This window comes from Lycium barbarum, chromosome 4 (genome assembly GCF_019175385.1).
Source record: "Lycium barbarum isolate Lr01 chromosome 4, ASM1917538v2, whole genome shotgun sequence".
Taxonomy (NCBI): domain Eukaryota; kingdom Viridiplantae; phylum Streptophyta; class Magnoliopsida; order Solanales; family Solanaceae; genus Lycium; species Lycium barbarum.
The window spans coordinates 141091347-141114477 of record NC_083340.1 but is presented as its reverse complement, the minus strand read 5'-3'; the positions used below and the strand labels follow the sequence as shown (position 1 = coordinate 141114477).

The 23131-nt window shown below is 38.5% G+C and overlaps 1 protein-coding gene across 1 annotated transcript; it reads right to left on the bottom strand.

Annotated features, from left to right (window-relative positions):
* Positions 1-4542: 4542 nt before the first annotated feature.
* LOC132636691 (uncharacterized) lies at positions 4543-8432 on the bottom strand. The gene is made up of 3 exons (XM_060353680.1): positions 8246-8432; positions 5674-6729; positions 4543-5502 (listed from the first exon to the last, which is right to left on the bottom strand). Exons 2-3 carry the CDS (start codon positions 6669-6671, stop codon positions 4764-4766), a joined length of 1737 nt encoding a protein of 578 aa, XP_060209663.1. The 5' UTR covers positions 6672-6729; positions 8246-8432; the 3' UTR covers positions 4543-4763.
* Positions 8433-23131: the final 14699 nt, after the last annotated feature.

Here is a 23131-nt window from a genome sequence, read left to right as displayed (position 1 = left end):
CTAACTTCATGTTAGGGTGTGTCAATTCTCTATTTCCTCATTTTTCTTTCCTTTTGTTGGTTAACTGGTGAGGTGGGGTGTAGTGGCGGAGCCGGAATTTTCACTAAGGGGAGTCAAATATAAAGAAATAAACACAGAAAGATTATGTTGCTCGCACTCTTCAAAACCGATGTCGAACCCATGTCAGATCCTCCAAAATTACAATACTTTTAGATGATCCGACACGCAGCCATCGACATTTTTGAAGAGACCTAGCAACATAGCCTGAAAGAAACCAAAAGGATTCAACATATAGTATAATATGCATTTGGAAGAAGATTTACCTATTTACGCAATATAAATTTCTAGCGAAGGGTGGACCAGGGTGGCTTCGCTACCGGTGGGGTGGGGAATATTATCAATTGGATGAGAGAAAGATGTGCAACCATTTATCTAAGAATGAACCAATACATAAATACACATCAGCCTATCATCCTTTATCAATTTACAACTTCAATTATCAATTTAACACGGTTCCTGATGAGCAAGTAAAAAAAGATAAATGATTAGAAAGGACAGCAGCAGTTAAAAAGAACAATTATTACTATATGCTTTATACTTTCACATCTGAAAGTGCCTTAACTGTTGAAGCTACCCCTGAGCTGAACAATGCTAAGTCACTTTCCAGCAGCAAGCTCGGAGAGTTTCGAGCCGACGGATATGCTAGTGCGAGTCAGGCCGGAGTTCCTGTGGTATCTGCACCTGAAAGAACCAGCATGTGTGGTTGGTGAGCACAAGCAGCTGTACTTTACACTTGATGTTTTTCGTAGGGTTGTCGGTGAAGAAGGCGTGGAGGATGGCATTGGTGGTGAGTTTTTCACTGTTTCTATACATATATGTGGTAAATTTAACTTCTTATTCTTTCTAGTTTGTGCAATTTGATCAACTGATTGTTCAGCCATAGTTGGTTGTGGTTGTTCAGCCATCCTTCAGTAGACTGCAGAAGAAATCAATTTTATAGACGAAGGATAAGGTCAGACCTCTCTGTAACAGTCATCCTCTATAATACTCCACATTTTACTATAACAATCATGCTTTTTGTGGAACCGATCTCTCATGGTATGTTGTATTATATATTAGCTATAACAACATTTCACTATATCAGCCAAAAAGTATCGAAACAAAGACAATGCTATATAGAGAGGGTTTAATTGTATTCATGATATTCGGGATACTTTTGTTCATTCGCTAAATTATGAACGGAATATATGAGGTGGGGTGGGGTTATCTTATGCATGAATCTTGTTAGGTGTCGTGAAATCTTGATTCTTGAATTAAACATTCTAGTTTATTGTGAATCACGTTTCAAACACACAAAATAGGCCCTGTAAAAATTAGAGATTGATGTTCCATTATGTAGACGATGCACTAAGGCGCTAGAAACATGTGAAGTGTATCACTAACCTAATAACAAAAGTTTTGTTAGGAGATCATGAGACAAAATATATTCTTTCTAAATAGAACCAATTCAGAATTCTTATGAAATCTTGTTTTGATGTCATTCCTTTCCTTTCAATCATTTCATGTACTCTGGAAGCATTGAATTCATTAGATACTGAATCGTATCTCAGAAACGTGTTTTCTCCTCTTAGATTTTCTTAGCTATTTTATCCAGTTTGACAGGAAAATATGAAAACTAGGCTAAAAGAGTAAAATAATTTTGTGTGCAGGCAAATATTCGAAAGAAAAGCTCTCATAACACTTGAGGATTAAAAGGGGAAACATTTTGTTTCTCTAAATGCAAATAGAAAATGCCAATATCATTGATCATAAATGGAATTCAATTTTACTTACAAAGATTCAAATCCATCTTCAGAATATTTCCAAGAACATGTATACGACAATAACAATAACAATAACAATTACGCTTTTTTTTTCAAGCAAGTTGGAGTTATCTATATAAATTCTCACAATCTATTTCGTGCCATTTAAGCCCGTCTCAGAAGGGAATTAGATGAGGGATACAAATTAAAACGAAACTAAACGACCAACAAATATAAAAACTAAACCAAACATTTAATAAACAAAATAGAAAACTGAAATCCTAAAAAAAGACTAACTAAATACCTGAAAAATGCAAGACTGGATAATGATAAGATGCAAAAGAGGTCAAGTGGATGAGAAATATTATCTATGAAAGGAAGTTGAAGAAGAAAAAGAATATGTTTTTCCTTGTTTAATTAGGAGTCTTTTTGGTTAATTAAGAAAAAAAACTCCTTCCCATATTTGACTCTTTCTTAGTTTTAGATTTCAGGTTTATGCAGATCCAACCCTCACTCTGAGGTTGATTTCTTTTCTTTTTTCTACACCACTATTTTTCTTTTTTACTATTATTATTATTACAACTACTACTATTATTATTAGTATTACTATTATTATATTATTATTAGTATTATTATAATAATTAGTTTGGAACATACAGATTTGCACTCTGATTTATACATGTAAAAAAAAAACTACATTATCAGTGTATTTTAACTATTGTGGCAAGTCATCTTTCTTGCTTTTTTTTTATTACAAGTCCTACTTAATATCGAACAGTACTTGTAGTTATCTTTTAGGAACTTGATAGCACTATATAGAAGTTAAACTCTCGTTGCATTTATATGTGTTTTATATTTTATTATATTTAATTTCATTATTTAATACATATTTCTGGATGCGTACTACTTTTCTAAAATTTATTACTTATGTTTCCAGTAATGCCAGGTTGAAGAAGATCTTGGATTAATATTCAGTCAATCAGAGCCTACTAATCTCACTAAAAAAGACACTGATTTTTTTTATTAAGAAAAGCCAATGATCGCAAAACGCTATGTATTTGACAAGGAATTTGCAAAGTTTATTATGAAAAAAACAAAATTGAATTATTTTGTCAAGGAACCCTTCATTTGCATACTTGTCAATATAGTTGCAAACTTGGAATGAGTTTAACATAGTGGGAAAGTTGCTCAAGATATAAAAATAATTTCTCTTTATCAGTTTCCTATTAATAATTGAAAATTTTCAAAGGTGAAATCTGTCAAGGGTTAAAAAGGTTTTTTTTTTTTTTTTTTTTTTTTTTTGGAAAAAACCACGTCCTTGTGCATTCTCTCTTGATGTCCTCGTCTTCTTATATTTTCTTTTAAAATAAATGGTGATTTTTCTTTATTTAACGTCAAGATAATCGAATAATTTTCCTATTTAAATCCTATGTAACTGTTTTAAATGATGTGTTCAAATAAATAAAAGTGCTAATAAGTTTAAGTAGGCAACTTCGTAAGAATAAACTTGCTGACATTGTTGGTCTCAAGTTTAACTAGAGGAAAAAAATTGTCGTAGGTTGACGATTATCAGTATAAAATTAGTTAATTTATGATGAACCTTTACAATATAGAATATGCCGGATTATGCTTATCTAAGTACGCTTTACACTTGAATGAACAACTGAAAATACATATAATCAACCTCAACTTAGCTTTACACTTGAATGAACAACTGAAAATACATATAATCAACCTCAACTTACCTTGGATTGAAGCGTAATAATGGTATGATAAAGTAGACAGAATAGCTTCCCATGTTGGGGGAGGTGGAGATAGCAATAAACTTTGAGAATATAAAAAAGGTTATACAAGTCAAACGAAAATTGGAACCATTATATTGACAAAATCCTATCACCAAAATCTTAAATATAAATTTTAATATGAAAAGCTGCCTTCCTAAAAAGGAAAACAAAAAAATACTAGCAGCCAGTTGAAACCTTCTACTCTTTGACATTTTTGGCCGATGGCCATTTTGAGGCCAGAAATTTTAATAAAAGGGATTTAAGAAACTCCAATTTGTGTCCAAAAGCAACTACACCTTTGCCACTACAAGGGGATTCAAAAAGGAAGGACAATTACTACTTTTTTAGCTACCAGCTTCAAATCCATCATTTCGAGAGATGCATACATAGCCAGACCTCTCTATAACAGTCATTCTCTATTAACAACTATTACAACTAAAAAAATTAGAACAAACAACATCGTTATAGAGAAGTTTAACTGTAATTGCAATAGATTACGGTTCCTCATGAAATGAGAAGATGTAGTCTAGGCAATCTACCTATCTCAATAACACTGTAATAGGAAGATTTTTTTTTTTTTTTTGGTTATGATCCTCTTTTATGTTAACAACTTGTGACTAACAGCAATACATTACCGAGGGAACCGTCTATTTCAATATATGTCAAGCATTTCTAGTGCTACTTACGAGAATACAGAAGGATACAAGAAAGAACATATAAGCTATATTGCTAGGACTCTCCAAAATGTTGCGGCACCCATGTCGGATCCTCCAAAAAATGCACTATTTTGGAAGATCCAATGGACACCAGTCGGCATCTTTGAAGAGTCCGAGCAACATAGCATATAAGCTTCCACAAACACATATAACTGCAAAGAAGAACTTTGATCAGCACACTAGGAGAATTAGTGAGATCAAACATCAATTTCATGGTTCAAACACAGCAATCCAAGAAAGTAACAAACATAAAAATTTGATATAAGTTACCAAATGACGGGTTACAAGCGTCAATCAAATACCTATAACAAAACTGAGAAAGTAGTAACTAATGAAACAAAATTTTAGTATTGCGAAAAAGAACTAACAGAAATCTTGATTTTCATTCCACAAATTAAGATAAAAAGTTTCCTAAAATAACGGAATGGTACCAGATTTACCCCAATGTGACAGTGCATAGATTAGCTGGAAGTACTGCATGTATTGATCCCATCCTTGCAGTCTTTAGTGAGATCATTAAATGTCTCGATCTGTTTTTTACCCCTCAAGAAAACTTCGGTATCAACTGAAACCCTCATGTAACCATCGAATTCGACCGGACTTCCATTATGAAGCTTTGCTGTCTCTGAGTACCATTCACTGTTTTCGTCCCACAGATCCTTATAGTCGTGAAGGAAATGTGTCGAATACTTATCCTTTAAAGGATTAAAAAAAGACGTCTCTGGCTCATTCGTCGCGATATACAGGTGCCTTCCGTCATCAATCTTGTCTTGCAAGCTAGAAAGAAGAGCCTCGGGAGAAGTATCTTCAGCAAGATGTGGCCATAATTCCCGGTTCCTTGCCTTCTCCCCTCTCACAACATGAACCGAGTCATAATCCCAATTTAACCTCGAAGCAATAGCCGAAACAATATCCATCAATCGTCTCGATTTCCACACCAAATGCCATGGCCGTTGAACAACGGATTCCGTCTCACCCTCACATACCCTGTACCAGTAATTATCGGGCTCCACACTTCCGAACTTCCTCATGATTAAAGTATCCTTTAGTCCGGATAATTTCATGGGTGTAACTCTAAAATCTTCGACAAGATGGAGAGATAAACCGTCTTTTTGGTGCCATTTTTCCCAATCGGACCAAAACTGTTCCTGATCAAGAACCGATGCCGAATCCTTTAAATGCTCAAAGTCAAAGTAAAACCTGAAATCAACACAACAGCATCCACAATGTAGTCATTAAAAGAGTTTGTTTGTGGGGTGATTATTCTTTCGATAGGTTTTTACACTTTCTTTTATATCAGTTCTCTCATGTGTAGGTCAATTGACCAAACCATATTGAAATATGCTTCTTTTAGTTAAGAAAAACTAATACCTGAAATCCTTCCCTTCCTCATCTACACCGGATGAAGTGTATATCTTGGATAAACAGATACTCAAGTCCATTATCAAGGTCCTGTTCAAATACCGTGCCTCGCCTAACGCACACATAAAGCTCCAGAGATAATGGTTCATGCTCTTGCACCGATCCCCGCCACCGTGATATACCAAATACTTCCCGCGACTAAAAGAACTCTCCGATTCCACCACAGGGAGTGAGTCGTTCACAGCTTCACCAACCTCGGGAAGAATGATATTTTGTCCACCCGTCTTCGCTTTTGCTTTCTCAAACCCCTCATCGGACTTACCTGAAGTTTTGTCCTTGTTCTTTCTCTTCCTTTTCCGAGCATTGGGACCAGAATGATAATCACCAATACTAACCACACTAAGCGTACAGTTCTCTGATCTAGAAACCACAAACTCGCGGTAATCCTTGTAAAATGCAGCAGTCTTCCCTTCCGTAGGCCTAAACCGCCAAGCCATGTGGCACGAACTATCGTTCGATCCGCGGACCGACTTCCCGAATCTGTAAAAATGTATATCCTTAAACTTCTCAATGGCTGCCCTCATCAACAAATGAAACACATCCGGGTCAGTGCAATCAATGGGTTCATCAGTTTTCCCCTGACAATCAGGATTATTCTCAGTGCCAAATTCAGTGGCCGGTAGCGAAATATCGACATCTGTTAGGTTTATAAAGGTAGAAAATGCAGTCTGATTTGCACCAATAAAATCCTCACCAGTCTTCATAACGGTATCATCGGCTTTGAACGTGGCATTGGATTTAGATGTAAGGAAACTAGTGATTTTCGTCGAAGGATGGAATAAAGGGTCTTCAGGCTCGTAAGTTGCAGCAATTATAGTGAAAATCAAAACTCCAACTACAAATATAGTGAAACAGAGATTCCCTATCATTGCCAATGCATTTTGCCCAAGATTTTCCGGCCTGAAACTTCCACTCCGGGACAGCAAATTTGGTGATCGACCCACCATTTTTCCTATTCCTTACAATCACTACCACCACAAGAAATTCACCGAAAACCTCTAAATCCTAAAACAGAAAGACATAAAAAACTTTAAAATATGTAACATATGAGAATGAACTCCACAAATAGAAGTAAAGGGTGCTGAGAATAGAACTTCACAAATAGAAGTAAAGGGTGCTAGAAAAATGTTACATTTGACAAAATAAAGCCAACAACTCCAATCACTACCATTACAAGAAATTCACAAAAAACCTCTAAGGCCTAAATCACAAAGACATACCACAACAAGTCAACAACAATATACCCAGTGTAATCCCACTGGTGGGTCTGGGGAGGGTAGAGTGTGTCACCATAAGATATTCACGAAGCCTCTAAATCCTAAAACACAAAGATATAAAAATCTTTAACATATGAGAATAGAACTCCACAAATAGAAGTAAAGGGTGCTCAAAAATGTTACCTTTGACAAAATAAAGCCAACAATTTTCACAAAGACCTCTAAATCGTAAAACAGAAAGACATATAAATCTTCAAAATATGCAAACATATGAGCAGAGAACTCCACAAACAGAAGCAAATGGTGCTCGAAAAATGTTAGATTTGACAAAATAAAGTCAACAATTTCATTCACTAACAGCACAAGAAATTCACAAAAACCTCTAAATCCAAAAGCACAATGACATTAAGATCTTTGAATATGTAACATATGAGAGTAGAACTCCAAAATAGAAGTAAAGAGTGTTCGAAAAATGTTGTATTTGACAAAATATCACTATCACCACAAGAAATTCACAAAAACCTGTAAGTCCTAAAACACAAAGACATAAAAATCTTCAAAAATATGTAACATATAAGAACAAAACTCCACAAACAGAACTAAAGGGTGCTAAAAAAATGTCATCTTTAACAAAATAAAGCCAACAATTCCAATCACTATCACCACAAGAAATTCACAAAGACATAAAACTCTTCGAAATATGTAACATATGAGCATAGAAATCCACAAACAGAACTAAAGGGTGTTCAAAAAATGTCATCTTTAACAAAATAAAGCCAACAATTCCAATCAGTATCACCACAAGAAATTCACAAAGACATAAAAATCTTTAAAATATGTAACATATGAGCATAGAACTCCACAAACAGAACTAAAGGGTGTTCAAAAAATGTCATCTTTAACAAAATAAAGCCAACAATTCCAATCAGTATCACCACAAGAAATTCACCAAAACACATAAAAATCTTCAAAATATGTAAGATATAAGAACAAAACTCCACAAACAGAACTAAAGGGTGCTCAAAAGATGTTATCTTTAACAAAATAAAACTGACAATTCCAATCAGCATCACCACACAAAATTCACAAAAACACATAAAAATCTTCAAAATGTGTAACATATGAGCATAGAACTCCACAAATAGAACTAAAGGGTGCTCAAAAAATATTTCATTTAACAAAATAAACCCAACAATACACAGATCTGAGTAAATCTTGAATCATGATTAAGCTGCTTTAATGGAAAAATGATAAAAAATCAATACATCACAAACTTTATACATAAAAAAAATAAATTAATTTACCTCATCAAACTTGATTGATTAGCTCAAAATGTATTCTAACATTATTTCTCCTTGTCCCTACCAAAAAAAAAAAAAATTGGAACAAAAAAGGTTTCTTGATTTCCTTATTTTTTGGAAAGATTCATAATGAGTGACTACAAGGGTAGTTGCTAAAATGCACGTGATGTAAGTATATGACTTGAACGGTTAGATTTTATTGGATTTTGGTGTTATATGCACTTGGCGCATTTTGGTTGCTTTAAGTGAATATTTTAGTGATAGGAAATTAGTGTGTCAGAACATGTTACACAGATAAAATCGGTGATTCATTTGTCTAATTGGGTAATTTTTGTTTTGGGATTGTAATGTTGGATCCTAAAGATTTTATTATTAGCCAATTTGTCCTTAAAACTTAGTTCTCAAACATTTCCTTTTTTTTTTTTTTTCCGTACTCCTTGGGTTTTAATTTGTTTGTCTAGTTTAACTTGACACAGATTTTAAGAAAATAATGAGAATTTTTGAATTTTATAGTTTTAGATTAAAGATATGTAGAATGTACCAAAATATCCTTTAATCTTATGGTCTTAAATATGTCATGTGAAAATTGGAATTAAAGAGTTGTCAAAAGAGGAATGAAACATATTTTTAAACGGATTAAAAAAAAGTACAACAAACAAATTGAAACAGATGGGTATTAAGGAAGTCATAAGAATGAAAAATAGTAGTCCTTGTGTCCCAATTTATATGAGGGTTGACCTATTCGGAGAGTCAAACAGTTCTTTTTTTTTTACTACGATTTTCTCCAACTTTTTTCATATATTGTGAATTATTTAATTATGCAGACTTATAAGTAATACTTATTATGTAGTTTTCAAAAATGTAAAAATATAAAAGCTTTATATGTAAAGATAATTGATTTACCTCTTTCAACTTGAAGATTAATAATCAACCCTTTTAGCTCAAAATGGATTCTAACATTATTTCTGTCCCTACAAAAAATATTGGAACAAGAGGTTTTTGATTTCCTTATTTTCTTGATTCAAATGTAAAAGATTCTTAAGAGTAGTTTCTTCGAGCTCAATTATCGAAATGGGACAAAATGAGGATCTAGGGACTTTTAACACTTCATTAATATTACTAACTGCCCGTCACTCGCTTTAGCGGTATTGGGACTGCCCCAGCGGCGCCGCCTCAGCGGCCAAGCCTAAATGGCTCGGACCGCTTCAGCGGCAGGGCTACCGCTCCAGCGGTGCCACTGCTGCGGTGCTGGTGCCGCCAAAGCGGGCACCAGACACCAGAAACTTAGTAAGTTTCACCTTTCGATCCGATTTTTCGACTAAATCCCGAGGCCATCTGCTAACATACCAAACACATAGTCCCACATAAAAATGCGCTACGAACGCACCTGTGGCCTCGGAACTCCCAACGGAGGCCTCGTTCACCAAGTCAAGCCCCGATGCCTTAATTTCAATTTCCTATCCCAAGTCCCGAAATGCATCCGAGTGCATTGGGACCGAACCAAATACACACACAAGTTCTAAATGACCATCCGGACCTCTCAGAATAGATGGAATTCTGAAAAAGGTTCGTTTGCCCAAAAGTCAACTTTGGGTCAACCATTTTTCACTTTAAGCCTATATTTTCACAAAAGTTGCCCGAATCCGATCTAGACACCTCGGGAAGCGTGTCAACGGTCCCCTCAGATCAAAAGTGAGCTAATCAATGCTTGGGAACGGGCGAAAACGCCGAAAGGACTATAACGACCAAATAGGTCGTTACATCAGATACTAATTGAGCCATCGCCCGTCCTCGAGCGAAGAAAAGAAGGAGTGTAGGGAAATACCTGAATCAGTGAACAACTGGGATATCGGCTACGCATATCGGACTCAGTCTCCTAAGTAGCCTCTTCTACAGGACGGTGCTTCCATTGCACCTTCACAGAAGCAATCTCCTTTGACCTCATTTTCCAAACTTGCCTATCCAAGATCGCCATAGGCTCCTCCTCATAAGTCAAATTCTCATTAAGAAATATAGAATCCCAACAGAAAATGTAGGTACCGTCAGTATGGTATTTTTCCAGCATCAAAACATGAAAGATCGGATGAACTCCCGCCAGGCTTGGCGGCAATGCTAACTCAAAAGCTACATCACCAATACAATTCACAATCTCAAACGGACCAATGTACCTGGGGCTCAACTTGCCCCTCTTACCAAACCTCATACACCCTTCATGGGTGAAACCTTTAATAGAACCTGGTCACCAATAGCAAACTTCAAATCCCAGACCTTCCGGTCCGCATACATCTTTTGTCGACTTTGAGCTGCCACAAGCTTAGCCTGAATAACTCTCACTCTATCAAGGGACTCTCTCAATAGATCCGTGCTCCAGGGTCGAGACTCGAACCCATCCAACCAACCAATCGGAGATCTACATCTCCTACCATATAAGGCCTCAAAAGGCGCTATACCAATACTCTAATAATAATTGTTAGTGTACATAAACTCTACCAAGGGTAAGTTCTGATCCCAATGACCACCAAAGTCAATAACACACGCTTCAACGTCTCCTCGAGCACCTAAATGGTCTGCTCGGATTGGCCATCGGTATGGGGATGGAAGGCTGTACTAAGATCCAATCGGGTACCCAACTCCTCGTGAAATGCCCTCCAAAATCGGGAGGTAAAGATAGTACCCCGATCAGATACAACAGAAATAGGAACCCCATGTAATCTCACAATATCCAGAATATACAACTTAGCTAACTTCTCTGCGATATAGGAAACCTGAATTGGAACAAAGTGAGCGGACTTAGTCAACAGATTCACTATCACCCAAATAGAATCAAACTTGCCAAGGGTCTTCGGAAGACCCGTGACAAAATTCATGGTAATCCTCTCCCATTTCTACTCGAGAATGGGCATCCTCTGAAGCACCTCACCGGGCCACTAGTGCTCATATTTTACCTGTTGATAATTTCCACACTTAGCCACAAAATCAACTATATCTCTCTTCATCTGACACCACCAATAGTGTTGTCTCAAGTCTCGATACATCTTAGTCTCCCCCGGATGAATGGAATAGCAAGAGCTATGAGCCTCAGATAAGATCAGCTGAATCAAATCACCAACACGAGGAACGCACACGCACCCTTTAATCTGCAGAATGCCCTCAGAATCAATTATGGGCTACTGGGCCTCACCTTTCGAAACCTTATCTCGGATCTTATTCAACTGAGCATCCTCAAACTGACGAGCCCTGATCCGATCTAATAAAGATGACCTAGACTCTATACAGGACAAAATCCTGCTCGGGGCTGAATATCAAAACGAACGAAACTGTGAGCCAAATTCTGAACCTCCATGGCCAACAGACGCTCAAAAACAATTAATCGAGCTAAACTCCCCATACTCACTGCCTTGCGACTCAAGGCATTAGTCACCACATTGGCTTTCCTGGGATAATACAAGATAGAGATGTCATAATCCTTCAGGAGCATCCATCGACGCTGTCTGGAATTAAGATCTCTCTGGGTAAATACATGCTGAAGGCTACGGTGATTGGTCAAAACCTCACAATGGACACCGTACAAGTAGTGCCTCTAAAGCTACAAGGCGAACTCTACGACCAACAACTCCAAATCATGGGTAGGGTAATTCTTCTCATGAACTTTTAACTGACGGGAGGCATAAGTTATCACTCTACCCTCCTGCATCAACACCGCACCCAAACCCATACGAGAAGCATCACAATAGATAGCGAAATCCTTACCTTCCACAGGTAGGGCTAGGATCGGGGCTGTGGTCAAAAGAAGCTCGAGCTTTTGAAAGCTTTCCTCATAATCATCAGTCTACTAGAAGGGAACATCCTTTTGAGTCAACCTGGTCAAGGATGAACTAATGACAGCAAAACCCTTCACAAAGCGACGGTAATAACTGACCAAACCTATAAAGTTAGGAATCTCAGTAACAGTAGTGGGTCTTGCCTAACCTCTCACAGCCTCAATCTTCTGTGGATCAACTATAATCCCATCCTTAGACACCACATGGCCCAAGAATGCTAGAGACGTCAACCAGAACTCACACTTAGAAAACTTAGCAAACAGGCTATGTTTTTTCAATAACCCAAGAACGGTACGGAGATGGCTCTCATGCTCCACTCTACTCTTGGAATACACCAAGATGTCATGAATAAACACAATCACAAAGGAATCAAGGAACGTCTTAAAGATTCTATTCATCAAAGTCATAAATGCAGCCGGGGTATTGGTGAGCCCAAAAGACATCACTTAAAACTCATAGTGGCCATATCTCATCCGAAATGCTGTCTTCGGAATATCTTTCGCCTTAATCGTTAACTGGTGATAGCCGAAACGCAAATCAATCTTCGAAAACACCGAAGCACCCTGAAGCTGGTCAAACAGATCATTAATACGAGGCATAGGGAAATTCTTCCGAATAGTGACTTTGTTCAACCTGCGGTAATTAATACACATCCTCATAGTCTCATCTTTCTTCTTCACAAATAACATAGGAGCACCCTAAGGTGAGACACTCGGTCTAATGAGCCCCTTGCTCAATAGATCTTGCAATTGTTCCTTAAGCTCCCTCAACTCGGCAGGTGCCATCCGATATGGTGGGATGGAAATGGGACTAGTGCGCGGGTGCACGTCAATACAGAAATCAATGTCGCGATCAGGTGGCATACCCGCCAAATCTGACGGGAATACCTTCGCGAACTCGCTCAAAATAGGGATAGACTCAAGGGATGGAGATGCAACAGTCATATCACGAATGTGCGCCAAATACGTTAAACACCCCTTACTCATTAACTTCTTCGACCGAAGGAAGGAAATGATCTTCTTCGGAGCGGGACTAGGAGTACCTCTCCACTCAAGCCTAGGAATACCCGGCATGGCTAAGGTGACTGTCTTGGCGTGACAGTCCAAGATCGCATGATAAGGAGAAAGCCAGGACATACCCAATATAATATCAAAGTCCACTATATCAAGAATCATCAAATCTACCCAAGGGTCATACCCCATAAAAGTAACCAAACAAGATCGGTAGACTTGATCAACAACCATAGAATCTCCGACCGGAGTAGACACATGAACATGTATATCTATGCTATCAGAAGGCAAATCCCAACTGACAGTATGAAATGCAGATACATACGAGTAAGTGGATCCAGCATCAAATAAGACAAATGCTGCTCTATGACGGACAGAAATGGTACATGAGATCACAACATCTGAGGCCTCTACCTCGGTCCTACTAGGAAATGAGTAACAATGGGATCCACCACGCCCAGTCTGGGATCTGATAACGTCCAAATCCACCCTATTAATTAGAATGAGCACGGTCGTATGCAAATATATTTTACCCAACTATGAGTCGGGGTCGAATCCCACAGAGAACAATATATAGGCGATTAGGAAAAGTAGGAATTTTCACCAACTACGCTAAAGCCAAACGATAGATAATATTTTGGTTTTGTTTGAGGGAAAATTATAACTAATGCAAAAATGTAAACTAACCTAGAAAGCAAGTAAAATGATCAATGGCCACAAGCATGGATACAAGGGAAACTACGCTCAAGTAACGATCCAATGTACTTCATGATTTACAAATAATGGTGACTTTATATTACTTAGCCTCGGATAATGACTCTAATTTAGCTTCTTCCGAAGACTAACTAGACTACCTAATTGAATATCCCTAAAGCAATTAGGAGCATTAAGAACACCCGAATATGGCTACAAGTGGTGTCGCCTATTCCTAGGTTGATTTCCATTAGATGAGGGTTAACGCCCCAAATTCTTGTTAATTAATCTTTCCCAATCCCGAGTTTGCCTCTTCCAAGTTTAAACCGAAATAAATGGGCAAGTCTTAGGGTTAGCTACTCCCTTAAGAATCATTCAACATGAGATTAATTAAAGAAACAATAACTCACTTCATTAGGGATAAAATCATTCAACACATAAGCAAAACAAGAGATTCAATCCAAACTTAAACAATATATACTTCCATAAACAAGGTTCAAGTATTGAAATGAAATACTACACACATAATATTCAATACCAAACAAGAAATTGAAGAAAGGATTAAGAATATCTCATTAAAGTGCTTCCAATCTTCTCCTCCAATGTGTTGGTGTGAAACCCTAGCCTCCAAGGACTTGTGTTGAGCCAAAGATGAAAATATTTTGCCCCCTAGTCTTCCTTTTATGTTTCCCAATTTTTCCAAGTCCAAAAAATTAAAAAATATGCCCCAGATTTTCGTTTTTGCAGTTCTGCCTGTTTTTTGCAAATCTGTCCCGTTTTTGCAAAACTGTCCACTTTTGACAGTTTTGCAAAACTGTGCAGTTTTGTCCAATTTGACCTCTTTTTGACTTTATTTTCACTTGGTTTCTTCCGATCACTTCTAAATCACATAAACCTGTAAAATAGATGTAAATGATATTAAATGCACTATTTTCTCAAGCAAACATAGCAAAAATATAAGATTAAAGAAGAGATAAATTGGTAAAATACCAACTTATCAGGATCCCCCTCTCGCACTCTGAGTACCACCTCTAGCTGGTTGGGACCCACCTCTAGAACCATGTGAAGTACCGCGACCTGACTGCGCACCGCCCCTCTGAGAAGTCCCACCTCAACCACCTGATGATACAGGAGTCCTTGGCGGCTGATAATCCCGTCTAGGTCGGGGACATCTCCTGGCAACATGCCTAACCTCTCCACAAGAGTAACAGGTAAGAGGAGTCGAGTGTTGAAACACGGAAGCTGAAGACCCGGATGAAGCAACCTAGTCCACTGGTCTAGAGAACGAACTCTCAGGAGCTTTCTGTCTAGGTGGCTCACTAGAGGAAACCGGTAATGCTGAATGCACGGGATGACCGGAATAGGGTTGAGGTGGCCTCAAAAACTGACTGGCTCCCCTCATACCAAAACCCCTAAAACTGCCAGTCTGACGTGGCCTTTTGTCACCACCACCAAAAGCACGGGCCTGAGCGCCCTCAACCATAGAAGCATGCTCTATAATGGACTGAAAGGAAGCCCCCATCGACTCCATGTGAAGGCAAGGACTCTGTAGAGAGCCCACTAGTCCTCCACTGAAGTGCCTGATCCTATCGGCTTCAGTAGGGATCAACGGAGTAGAATAACGGGCCAAATAAAAGGAAAGGGTCGCATAGGACTCCAAGGACATGCCCCTTTGCTCAAGGTGTAAAAACTGCTTCCTACACCCCTCTCTCAAAGACTAAGCATATACTTCTCAAGGAAGGCCCGGTAAAATTGAGTCCAAGTCAAAGGGGGAGAACCCTCAAGTTTGCACGCTACAAAATACCTCCACCACGTCTTCGCAAAACTGGTAGGACTCATAATTAATGTCGTGGGTCTCCACTATCCCTATACGGTGCAGCAACTCATGTATATCAAGAATAAACTCGTAGGCATCCTCAGACGAGGTACCGGCAAACCTCGACAACTCTAACTTCTTGAATTTCCCAACCAGCTCCTGATCAGAAGCAGTTATAACAACGCCCTCCATGGGCTTAATCTCATCACTAGGAGTGGGTATCGCATCGATGCAAGAAGCTATAGCTGCAGCAGGATGTACTACCTTCGTAGGCCTCTGCTCAGGGGTCTGCGCCCCATCCCTAGTCTGTGAACCCCCGTCGGGTGTAGTAACACCGGCGGCCGCCTACTGGGCATCGAGATGAAGCAATACTCTGGCCATAGTGTCATGCATGGCTTGATCAGAAGTAACCTCAGGCTGTGTCCGAGCTGGAGCCACATCCTTGGGCTCGGGGGATGGAGACCTCTCTAGGCGTTGTCCTACCGCCGGAGCTCTAACCCTGGCTGGGGCAGCCCCGCGGCCTCTCACTCTGCCGCGCCCTCTGGCTATCGCTCGCCCTCGGGTGCCAGCCATAGCTGCGGGCTCTGGCACCTGACCTCAAGCCATAGTAGTTCGAGTCCTCAACATTTGTGAGAGAAGACATAAGAGTCAGATACCAATTTGATATTTCCATATACTAATTTGAATAAAGTAGCATAATGGAAAGAAAGAAAGTGAGATTTCCGAAATATCCTATAGCCTTCCATAGATAAGTTTGGAGCTCATCATACCAATCCACAAGACTCTACAGACACGCTCTTGTATTAAAGACTGGGTAACCTAGGGCTCTGATATCAACTTGTCACGACCCATTTAGCCTAGGCCGTGCGGGCACTTACCTTCTCACCTTGGTAAGCGAACCTCGTCCCAACAATAAACCAATACATAAATTGATGAAAGTTAAGTAGCGGAAATAAACAAATATGTAAGTCTCATGATATATATATATATATATATATATATATATATATATATATATATATATATAGTAGTAACAGTGCGGAAGACAATAAACACCCCCAGGGTCTAGTCTGAATAATACAAGAGCATCTAAGGAGAATAGTATAATCTGGAATACTAATACATAAATGTCTATGTCTCTAAAATAAAGGTAAGACATATGATAGGAAAGTCTTCAAGGTTAGCGGACGCCATGCTGACCCTGGAAACTCGAGAGAAAGCCGAAGAGTTGATCAGCCACGGTCACAGAAGTGGATCCGACCTGGTACTCTGCATTCTTAAAAGAATGCAGCAAGTGCCGGTCAGTACAAACAATAGTACTGGTAAGCATCATCAGCCGACTAAGCATAGTTAGCACAATTCAGAAGATAAAGCAGATAAATAAGGAAACTAGCAAGTATAAGACAATATAATCACAATCGAGTATCCGTCATTGCCTATGTAAGCATCTAAACCCAAATATATCAAGTCTGAAAATATCCAATCCAATCCAGTCATCACAATCAAATCACCAAGCATCTCAGTCAAGTCATAATGCAATGCAGTGCGATAATGGTATGAATGAAATGCAATGCCATGCAAATGAGGTGTACACATGTACTCTGCACGGAAATATCGAGGTCTCAGTAGCACAACCCAGCGTGACTCGCGAAGTCTAAGTGCCACTTGTCTCGGATCTTTGCTCAACAGACAGATGGGACCCCGGATCTTTGCCCACGGGGGAATTCTCACCGGCACCACCATGGGAAACTCGCGGAGTCCATGCACTTACAACGATTCTGGGATATCATTGGAATTAGCCATGTAACAACGATGCCGGAATAGATCATCAGCCATCAGCCATCTCACAATCACCCAAGTAAAAGAGTTTGTCAAGTATCAGTTTCACACAATCAACGATTCTGGAATTGAACTTCGGACATCGACCTTCGCATAATCACTCAAGTAAAAGATTTTATCAAATATCAATTTCATACAATTAACGATTTCAGAATTGATCTTTGGACATCAGCCTTTTCACAATCACTCAAGTAAAAGAGTATCAAAATACCAGTTTACTTAATCAACGATACCGGATCATCACCGGGCATCAGCCATGCATCATGAATGTGCTAGAATGCGTGCAATGCGTATATCAATCATCAACAATCAAGTTCAATATCACAAGTATCAACAATGGGGTACGCCAACAATGTATCATATCATAATACCAACAATGGTATGACAACAATGTATCAACATCACAAGTACCAACAATAGGTACGCCGAAAACATATCCAAGTACAAATACCAACAACGGGTATGTCAATTCTATCTCAGTCAAGACGATAACACATATTCCAATATCTACAAACTACTCATGGCATCAAACCATCACAATGGAACAATCAAAGCACACATAACGGGGTGGCTAGTCCCAACACACAACAGGGCCCAACCTAAGGCAATATCCAACCCGAATTCATACCCGAAGGTTCACATGATGTCTCCGACACTATAATATAAATATGTGTTTCTCTATACGAAGTCTCACCAAGTTAAGCCATAACCTTTCTGGATTGCCGAACTGCAACACCAACAACTCACTCTTTTGCCTTGCCCTTTTGCTGAACCTCAAAACCAAAGTAGTCTAAGCTTAATCGAATTCTATATTAAAAATCATGAAGAATTATACTAATATTGTTACTATTTCAATTCGATCAATTCTAACCCTAGAAATTGGGGAAACGGGCCCACAAGGGCAAAACGGGAAATTCACGAGCAAAATACCAAATTAAGTGCTAATAATGATAATCGAACCATTAATTGTTGATTTAGCCTAAGGATTGGCCTAATTTTGATTTGAAGCAAAACCCCTAAATTGGGTATAAACCCTAAGTATTCAATTCAAAAATTCAATGCTAAAAGTGGAAGATATATGATTAATGAGCCTAGATTAGTCAATATCTAACATAAACATCACCAATTTATCATTAATAGTCCAAAGAACAATGTTCTTCCAAACTCTCTTTCAACTCTTATCACCTTGGGTTTATTAAGGGAAAAGGGAGAACCTAACATAATTATGGTTTAAAGGAAGAATGAAGAAATGAGTAGGAATTACCTCCAAGATTCTCCTCCAAATATTCTTAAGAGTAGTTTCTTCAAGCTCAAATATCGAAATGGCACAAAATGAGAGTCTAGGGGCTTTTAACACTTCATTAATATTACTAACTGCTCGTCAACCGTTTTAGCAATATTGGGACTGCCCCAGCGGTCAAGCCTAAATGACTCGGACTGCTTCAGCAGCAGGGCTACCGCTCCAGTGGTGCCGCTGCTGCGGTGCTGGTACCGCTAAAGCAGGCACCCGACACCAGAAACCTAGCCCAAGTTTCACCTTTCGATCCGATTTTTCGACTGATTCCCGAGGACATCTACTCACATACCAAACACATAGTCCCACATAAAAATACGCTACGAACACACCTGTGGCCTCGAAATTCCCAGCGGAGGTCTCGTTGACCGAGTCAACCCCCGATGCCTTAATTTTAATTTTCCATTCTAAGTCCCGAAATGCATTCGAGTGCATTGGGGACCAAACCAAATACATACACAAGTTCTAAACGACCATCCAGACCTCTCGGAATCGACATAATTTCGAAAAAGAGTCGTTTTCCCAAAAGTCAACTTTGGGTCACCATTTTTCACTTTAAGCATATATTTTCACAAAAGTTGCCCGAATCCAGTCTAGACACCTCGGGAAGCTTGTCAACGGTCCCATCGGGTCAAAAGTGAGCTAATCAATGCTCGGAAACAGGCGAAAATGCAGAAAGGACTATAACGACCAAACGGGTCGTTACACTACTCCAATTGGAGACTCCGTGCTTGTAGATAGAGTTTTTCGATCTTGTACTGTCACACTTATGGGGTATGACACCTGGGTTGACTTAGTGATATTAGACATGGTAGAGTTTGATGTCATCCTGCGTATGAGTTGGTTAGCTCCTTATCATGCAGTTCTGGACTGTCATGCCAAGACAGTGTCATGACTCAAACTACCAAAGTCGCGCGAGCACCTACCTTTCCACCTCGGTAGGCGAACCCTTATCCCAACAATTACAAAGCCATAAATTTATTAGTAAATAAGCGGAAGAAATAGAAATCACGTAAGTCTAACATAATGATAGATAGAATATGCAGAATGCATCAAACCTCCCTAGATATCTGTCTAGTTATACAAGAGCAACTAACTAGATACTACAAGTTTGAAAATAACAACATACATCAAATGTCTGAATATGTCTTGGAATAACAAGTAAGACACAAAATAAGGAAGAATCTTCAAGGTGGCGGACGTCATAGAGCTCACCCTGAAAGACTCTAAGCAGCAAATCTCAGAACTCAATCAGCCACGAGAAACGGAGGTAGATCCCACCTGGAACTCTGCATTCATAAAATAATGCAACAAGTGCAGGTCAGTACAAACAACAAGTACTGGTTGGTATCTTAGGTCGACTGAGTTTAGCTAACACATATCAAGTCAATAATGTAAGATAAATAGGTAAATCAACCAAGGTATAAGTCAAACACAAGCCAGAAATCAAGTACGCGTCATCACCTAGGTTATACTATCCAAACCCAATTGTGTCAAGTCTTAAATACTCAGTCCGAATCCGTATATCACGACAAAAGCCAAATGCAATGCAATGAAAATATGTAGGAAATATATATGCAATGCAATGCTGTGTACACATGTACTCCGGGCGAAAATATCGACGTCTCGGTAGCACAACCCATGGGGGACCAGAGAAGTCCATGTACCTCACGGCTCTGGCACAAACCTCGACAACCGCTACCTCACGAATCCGATAAAAACCTCGAGAATTACTGCATACAACCTCAATTTCGGAATAACCATCGGATATTGGTCCTCGCGTCACTCTGAGCCCAGTTCATTACAATGTTTCCTTAAGTATCATCAGTGTATTTATAGGATATTATTAAGGATGAGAATGCATGCAATATATGAGTTCAATGTCAATAATCAGATCAATATCACAAGTATCTCGCATGGGTGCGCCAACAATATCATGAAAAAGGCTACACAAGCCATTTAGAACACTATCCTCGTAAATATCTACTATCATCACGTGGCATCAAGCCAATAACAATAGAACAAATCAAGTCACAGCACAACGGGGTGGCTAGCCCCAATCACACAACAGGGCCCAACCTAAGACAATCTCCAACCCAACTTCATACCCAAAGGTTTACATGCTTTCTCCGACAATATCATCTAAATAGACGCTTCGCTAAACAAAGTCTCACCCTAGGGTAAACCGTAACCTACCTGAAAGGCCGAACAACAATATCACCAAGAAAGTCTAAGCATATTTGAATCATGAAATTAGAATCAAGAAGAACATAAAAACAAACCCTATTTCTATTCAAGACCCAAATCCTCAACCTATGGCATAGGATTTATGAACTAGAAGGGTGAAATTTAGAATCTAAAGGTCCTAACATGAAATTAAACCTCTACGTGATCAATTCCCATCAATAGCAAGCTAGAATAATCAACAATTCAATCAATTTTGGATTCTAGGAAAAACCTCCAAATTTGGGTATAAACCCTAATGCCCAATTCCACTAATTAGTCTCTAGTTAGGAAGAAGTTATAAAATAAGAGATTCTAATCATCAGTTCAATGCTTAAGGAAGCTAACTCAACCAACAAATCATGGTTTAGAAGCCTAGAAGAATATTCATTAAACCCCTTCTTAATCTTCAATCACTTAATGAACTAACAAGATAAAGGGATTCTAAAATGATTAAGGGTAATGGAATAGCAAAGAGATTAGAAGGATTTGCCATCAAGAATCCTCTCCAAGAATATCCTAGATTTGCTCCCAAAAGCTCAGATTTTGGAATAGTAATAAATGAAGGACTTAGGGAATTTAACACTTCATTTAATGAACTAATTGCCCGTCACCCGCTTATGCGATGAGATTACCACTCCAATGGCGCCGCTCCAGCGGTCATGCCCAAATGGCACAGGACACTTCAGCGGCAGGGTGACTGCCATAGCGGTTCTGCTGCCGCAGTGCTGGTGCCGCTAAAGCGGGTACTAAACACTAGAAAAAATTTCAAGTTTTCACAGCTTAACCCAAAATTTCAACTAACTCTCGAGGCCATGTGCTCAAAAAACCGCATACACAGACACACATAAAAACATGCTATGAACGGGCTCTAGACGACGTAAACCTGAATTACCAAACGAATTCAAAAAAGAAAAGAAGTAATAAACCTTTTTTGAGTAGTCACAAATTTGATGTTGTGCAAAAAATTAGTACTAGAGCATATATCATTTCATTTAGCAAATAACATGATTATGGCAATATATACTTCCTTTATCTCAAATTATTTGTTGTATTTTCTCTTTTACACGTCCTTTAAGAAAATATTAATTCAGAGGAGTTTCTACTATTTTATTCTTATTTATGTCTTGTTCAATTTAGCCTTTGGTTCATTCAAATATATTATTTTTAGTTGCAAATCATTTCATCTTTACTTTTATAATTAACGGTAATAACAAGATGGGTGGACTACTCCATGTGCCCAAATTCTACGATAAAAAGTCCAAATTTATTGATCAGCTTTAAATGGTTAAAATTGGGAACTCCATCACATATCAAGGCCAAGGGAGATTAAATTATATACATTGTTTGTGTCAGAAAATTTTAACATTATCACGTCATTTTCACTTGCTCTAGAAGGTAACATGTGATATATATGTTTAAAATTACAAATACCACATTTTATGGAATCTTTATTTGAGTGACTTTAGAGTGAAAAAAAAATTCTTTACACTGACGGTATACACAACTTAAACTGAGGACAAAACAATACTTATTCCTAATAAAGCGACACTACACTCAAGCAAAAGTGAGACAAAAGGCAAAATTACGCGGTTTCGAATAAGTCGACAACAAGGATCTGGGATCCTTCCTTCCTAAATTAAAGATTTCGTGGTTGAGCCCCCATGAATGGAGAAATTCTTGCTAAGCAACGTCCCCCCCCCCCCCCCACCCCCCACCCCCACCCCACCCCACCCCAAACGGGCTCTAGACGACGTAAACCTGAATTACCAAACGAATTCAAAAAAGAAAAGCAGTAATAAACCTTTTTTGGGTAGTCACAAATTTGATGTTGTGCAAAAAATTAGTACTAGAGCATATATCATTTCATTTAGCAAATAACATGATTATGGCAATATATATTTCCTCCGTCTCAAATTATTTGTTGTATTTTCTCTTTTACACGTCTTTTAAGAAAATATTAATTCAAAGGAATTTCTACTATTTTATTCTTATTTTTGTCTTGTATATATACTCTCTTTATTGATTATTTACTCTATTTCTGTGCCATCATGAGGTGTTTGTAGTCTGCAAGAACAGTTACTACTAAGGACAAGATATAAAAAGAAAATTTTCTTGAACTTATAAAATGATAAATAATTTAAGACGACTATTTTTTGACAAATCACGATAAATAATTTGAGACAGAGAGGG